The 6,000-nt window shown below is 49.8% G+C and overlaps 1 protein-coding gene and 1 long non-coding RNA gene across 4 annotated transcripts; one reads left to right on the top strand and one right to left on the bottom strand.

Moving 5' to 3' along the window:
• Positions 1-313: 313 nt before the first annotated feature.
• On the top strand, positions 314-3,754 carry LOC123059863 (uncharacterized). 3 transcript variants are annotated; one of them, XR_006427612.1, is made up of 3 exons: positions 314-835; positions 922-1,204; positions 1,281-3,754. It is a non-coding gene; the product is annotated as an uncharacterized lncRNA (long non-coding RNA). The 3 variants fall into 3 exon arrangements; XR_006427613.1 differs by having other exon boundaries at positions 314-1,204; positions 1,281-1,717; positions 1,907-3,754; XR_006427611.1 differs by having other exon boundaries at positions 314-1,204.
• A 1,004-nt stretch (positions 3,755-4,758) lies between these two features.
• On the bottom strand, positions 4,759-5,507 carry LOC123059862 (uncharacterized). Its single transcript, XM_044482393.1, has one exon. The coding sequence runs from the start codon at positions 5,386-5,388 to the stop codon at positions 4,891-4,893; it is 498 nt and encodes a 165-aa protein (XP_044338328.1). The 5' UTR covers positions 5,389-5,507; the 3' UTR covers positions 4,759-4,890.
• Between the last annotated feature and the right edge of the window lie 493 nt (positions 5,508-6,000).

Genomic DNA, 6,000 nt, shown 5'->3' with positions numbered 1-6,000 from the left:
TGGCTGTTCGTTTTTTATATTCTTTTGTAGACACGTGGGTGTGCATGCCCTTGACGGTGTTTTTGTCCAGGCTGACGTGTGCTTTTATATTTAGCTTGCTGTCATACTGGGTGGCTGCCACGTATGCGCCTGATTAAGATTTGGGTTTGTTGATCGCCACGTGCGTGTGTGGTGCGATTAGGATTGGCCGCCGCTTGCATCGCGCGTTCTAGGCATTTGTTGGTAGATCGTTCTAGGCCGACCTCTCCACCTCAGTATGGGCCTATAAATGGGGCTCGCCTTCCCCATTGCTCATCATCACCTCGCGCTCACCCCTGCATCGTTGTGTCCGTTCCTCCAATTTTTGCTCCGCCCATGCCATGCCTGTTCCTCGCCGGAGGCCACTAGACAAGCTCTGCCCCATCACTTGCGCGAGAGGAAGCCACGGCGGCGCGCCGCCGGCTGCCACGCTGTTGACTCCGGCGGTGGCTGCGGCACTCGCGATGGCATGCTCAGCTTCCTTGTCGGCGGCGAGGAGGCCATCCTCGCATGCCTCGGGCTGCTCTTTGCCCACCTTGGTCGACTTCAACACGGCCGGTCAGGAGCGGCGAGCAGCAAAATCGCGAGGACAGTTGGATCAACGCGCAGCTCTGGCACTCCTGCTTGAAGATGTGTGACGCTGACGCCTCGGCGTCTGCAAGGTGGAGCCCAGGCTGGAGGCCGCGCGTTCTGCCCTTGCGCGATGGCTGCGACCTATGCGCTGGTGATTGGTGACGAGGAAGAAGAGGGTGGAGGGCATGCCCTCGAAGAACCTGATGGCAAATCACCGCCGTCGCAAGCTACCTTGATCATCAAGGTAAAGAGACCAAACGTCCATCGAAAGAATAGGGGTAGAATCCTGGGAATAAATCTGCATGTGTGTTCTTGGTTTTGGGCATCTAGATGGATAGAACGTCCAGCCTGGGGACACGATCGACTACATGAAAGAGCTAGATGATAGCGAGGAACACTCCTAAGGTGACCAATCTAGGCCACCCAGTGTCGTCACGGGAGAGCCGCGTCATTGCTGCTGTAGCTTGAAAAAATGGTGAGAACAGGGGACTAGCCGAGGATTGTTGGCTGATGGTTGCAGAGCTGCAGTTCGAGGTGGAGCGCAAGCAAGGGCCGTGGTGATACCCGGGTGGAGATCTACAGTGCCGCCAAGCTGGGTCTGCTGCTATCGACGGTGAGCACGTCGATCGTTTGCCTGCTTTCTTGACCCTCTCTTTACAGATGGCTAATTATTTCTTCTGCTGCATCAGGAACACACCGGGTACGGCGTTAGCTCACTCACCTCCCTATCTAGCCCTAACTCTGCAAAACAAACCAGGTTCAATCAATCGATCCAAGAGACATACGTGGGAGTTTATGATACATGCATTGCATAGGTAAATAGCCCATGTCGATGAGGAGAGGATAGGCATGTACGGAGCAGAAATATTTTTTTCCTTTTCATTCAATATTTTTTGGCTACCAATCTGATCTCAGTGGGGTGCGGCGCGTTTAGTTCGCTCAGGAGGGCACGCTGGATCTGTGTCCATTGCAGTTTTCCACTAATTTGGTTCCTGATCAATTTTATCGGTTTGTCGGGCGGCGGATCGTTTCTTTCAGCTGCTTGCATGATGTGTAGGACTGGACGCGTGATGTGACTACCTGCATGCATCAATTGTTTCCCGTATCTTCTTGACGGGCGTTTAATGTAGGTGGTTGCGCCTTTTTCAAATCTCCTTTGTGTGTCATTGTTGTGCCGCTTTGATTCCTATTTTTCGGTGGCCCGCTTTGGTGACCATTTAATTGGTGCCTTCATTGTGGGTCTATAAATATGGAGATTTAGTATTGGGTTGTTTCACTGATGCGTTTGATTCCTGCTTCATGGTGATCCCCGCAGTTCTCGCCGTCTTGGGTCCTCCTTGTGGCATCCGTGTTGGTGTTGTTGGTCATGCCCATGGTTGGCGAGGTCCTCCTTGTGGCATCCGTGTTGGTGTTGTTGGTCATGCCCATGGTTGGCGAGCTGCTGCTGATGGTTGGAATCCTGATGGTCGTGCCCGTAGTTCTTCTAACCATGGCTGAGTTGCTGCTGATGGTTGGAACACCGCCGCCTTGTGAGGATGCGGACGGCTTTGACGACGTCCACACCGTGTTCGTGCAGGGGCATCACCGCCTCCGTGTGGAGTGACCTCACGAAGGGTGTCCTCTAATGCGACTGATTTTATTGCCGGTGAGGAGAAAGAGCATGCACCCATGGTTTTCAACCGTGTCCTGCAGCCGGAGGAACTCAGTATCCTGCGATAGGCCACCCACACGATGGAAGAGATCCACGCGTACCAGAAATAACTGGAAGAAGGTTGGTACCAGCCGGTGTAGATGCATATATATGTCTTATCATTTGGTCGATCAAGTAGCATGCATGCATGTCGGAATAGTAGGGCACTTGACAATGTTTCTTGATCTTAATATGAACACTCTTTGCCTGTGATTTGTGACTTGTAAGTATGATGTATGTAGTACATCCGGGTACTCTAAAGAAGGTAACTTCCGACACTGATTAGTTAGTTCTCAAAGCCACACATACTTGTTTCGCAAAATAGATGGTTCGTCACTATGCTTTGGTAATATTTGTTTTAACTAATGGTGTATGGCTTTTCTTCAAAACTGTTCCAGTACATACATAAGGAAACTGGGTGCAAGCAGAATTTGCGTTGCATGTTTCTTTTTGTTTTGTGATGACATTTTCCAACCCTGCCGGTGGCGCCGCCAGCCCTGCCGGTGGCGGACGACACGCTGCTCGCCTGCGTCCGCGGCGTATTGTACTGGATGAGCGACCCGCCAGCAGGCTGTCGTATTCCTTCGTCCCACACCAGCCGTTCTACCAGACAAGACGGAGGACAACAACATGAACACCAGAGCATGCGCGCAGCAACAGCGACCGGTGCCCATGTCCGAGTGGCCGGAGCCGCCGGACCTTGTCAACCCAATACGCGTGCCCCATGGCCAACCGGGTCTTCGCGCCCGCGTCGAGGTCAAACTTGGACATGGCAGCAACCACCGCCATGTTTCCTTCTCCAACAGCCAGATCTAGAAGGAAGGAGTGATGCCGGAGAAATATCAAATCCAAATCTGCTTTATTGTACAAGAGACATGAAACTCCGCCAACTCAACTCTGGCGGTCGCGGGGAGAGAGGGGAGGGGCCAACAGCGTGAAAATTGGGAGGGAGAATCTGTTTCGCCAGGGAAGGAGAAGCCTCTAGAGACCCGGCGGTTGGCTCGGCACAACACATCTCAATCCCAATCTCAGCCTTAGATTACAGATCAGACGGTTCATATGGCTCAAAGATAGACACATCATCGCCATCAACTCATATTTTTATAGGAGTAGAGATGGCTCCCGTAAAGATCAGTATCTAGACCTAGACGCGTGTGAAATGGTGTGCTTCTTAAAAAGTAAAAAAAAAAAAAAAACAGGCTATGCTTCTGCGAAGCATAGTCTGTCCTACCCGAAAAGGGAAAGGCAAGATGTGCTTTTCGAAAAAGAGAAAAGCACAACCGATGCTTTCATGAGTAGTATAGTTGTGCTTTCCGAAAATGGAAAAACATAGTCTATATTTCCATAAGAAGCACAGTCTGTGCTCCCCCCCTCCCAGAAAAAGTGAAAAGCACAACTCTGCTTCTGGATTCTAGGTTTTTTCCTTAGGTTTTCATTTGTTTTTTCAGGTTTTTAATTTTTATTTCTTTTTTGTTCAAAAAAGTCATGGAAACACTCCTAGGTTGCACAAGTGATGCACATGCACTTGTCACAATGAATAAACGTGGGAGTAACGTTCGCGAGGGATGCCCCCTAACTAGGGATTTCTGCTATATATCACTCGTAGCGCCCCGACAGCGAAAGCCGTCGTCCTTCGGGTTCGGCCCACCTATCCTCCAGCCCATCATCGTACGGGCCACTCATTCGTTCCAAAAAAATTAAGTGGTAAATACATACGAGCGCTATGTCTCGCATTAAGCGAGACGGTAGCAACTCTCGCTGAAGCATTTTCTCCCCTTGTGCCGTATTGGGCCGGCCCATTCATGCGCGCATAATCGTAAAAGGAGCAGAGGTAACGCGAGATGAAGGGATCGGTCCCTTGTCTCCAGGGAGATTGCACGCTGCGCTAGGCACTTGTTCAACATTTGATTAAAAATATTCAAACACTTGTTCAACATTTTTTCAAATGCTCGATTAACATTTTATATACATGATCAAATGTTTTCATCATTTATTTAATACATAGTGAACATTTTTTCTATACACATTTAACATTTCCCATATGCTTGACTAACATTTTTCAAATACTTGTTCAACATTTTTTTAAATGCTTGATTAACATCTTTATACACATGATCAACAAAATTCATCATTTTTTTAAAATAAGTGATCAACATATTTTATATACACGTTCAACATTGTTCGAACACTTATTCAGCAATTTTTTAAATACTTGTCCAACATTGTTTAATACCTATTCAACATTCCAAATATACTTGTTCAACATTTTTCAAATATTTTTTCAATATTTTCAAATGTTTTTTGTAGAATATTTTAACATATAAACAAAAGTAAAAAATAAAGCAAAAAAAGAGCATTCCGCCTGCCGCGCGCGTGGGCCGGTCCATTTTGGTCGACTCGTTGAAGGGCGAGATGGACGCCAGTAAATAGGCACACTGCCAAGGAAAAAAGATACTACATACAACGAGGGTCACAAAACTTACGCCGGATGGTCAGTTTGGTTCATAAACCTAGTAGAGAATTACATATCTCCGTTGGATTGTCTATGTATAGACTATACACACAGCTGAGAGCATACATTGCGTACAAATGAATAATGAATCAATCAATCAAGAAGCATGGTGCATAACGGATCCCGCCGCCTGACCGAGGAAGTGCAGGACTGCGAAAGCGGAGACCGGCACGCCGGCGAGCAGCATGGCGACTACGGCCGCAGCGACGCCAGGCCTGGTGCCCATGGCCAGCAGCTGCAGCGCTCCGGCGAGCACGGACACGTCGGAGACGTAGGCCGGGTAGTAGCGCTTCTCCCAGTCCGCCCACGCCGGCGGCGCCTCGTAGTTTGTCTCCGCCATCCGCGCCTCCCGGATCCTCCGCCGGAGCACCGCCATGCCCTCGTCCACCAGCGCGCCCCCGTAGTGGTGGTCCTGCCCGAAAGCGGCGCAGCGCCTCGTGCTCGGTCGCAGCGCCAGCAGACCGTGGCACGGCACCGCCTGCGGCCTCCTCGGTGGCAGCACCGGACCGCGGCGCGGCGGCGACCCGTAAAGCTGGCGCCCAGGCCCGGAGGATGCCGGCCGCACCGTCGCCGGTAAGGAGAGGGCGGACGACATCGATGGAATCGAATCGGCTGAAGAATGAGCCGAACGTGTGATCTGTCAGACACGAAGATGAGACAGCAAGAAAGCGATGGAGGGAGGAGCAGGAATGAAGCAATGGAGGGAAGTGAATGCTGAATAATGGCGAGAGATGCAGCTCGATCGAGTGGGTGCTGCGTCTTATAGGTAGTGGTAGAGAGAGCTCACGCGGTTTCATGGACGGTCATCCTTGGCGGGTTTTGGCCGGTGATTTGGAATCTCGTTGTTTAATTGTGGTTTGGATCCAGCTGACGATGGATGGAGCGGTAATCACCTAGCTAGCTCGTTAAGCAACAACACGACAACCACGAAGGACCATGGATTCCAACTAACACCTGCCTGCCTACCGCCTCTCAGTTTCATCGATTAAATAATGATCAATCATCGATGAGTTGAATCGTACTCCTACCAGAGCGCCAGGTAATTAAAAAGAGTATATATGTACGTACATATATACTGTTTTCTTATGAGTTGAACTGGTAGTGCCTCGGTAGCCTGGGCGGCGGGTTATTTATTTTAAGGAGAAAAAGTCCAAGCAACATGTTCTCTGGATGGGTATATGTACTTAGTACTAAATTAATTTGTATG

This window comes from Triticum aestivum, chromosome 3A (assembly GCF_018294505.1).
Source record: "Triticum aestivum cultivar Chinese Spring chromosome 3A, IWGSC CS RefSeq v2.1, whole genome shotgun sequence".
NCBI classification, from domain to species: Eukaryota; Viridiplantae; Streptophyta; class Magnoliopsida; order Poales; family Poaceae; genus Triticum; species Triticum aestivum.
This window is presented reverse-complemented; position numbering and strand designations above follow the sequence as displayed.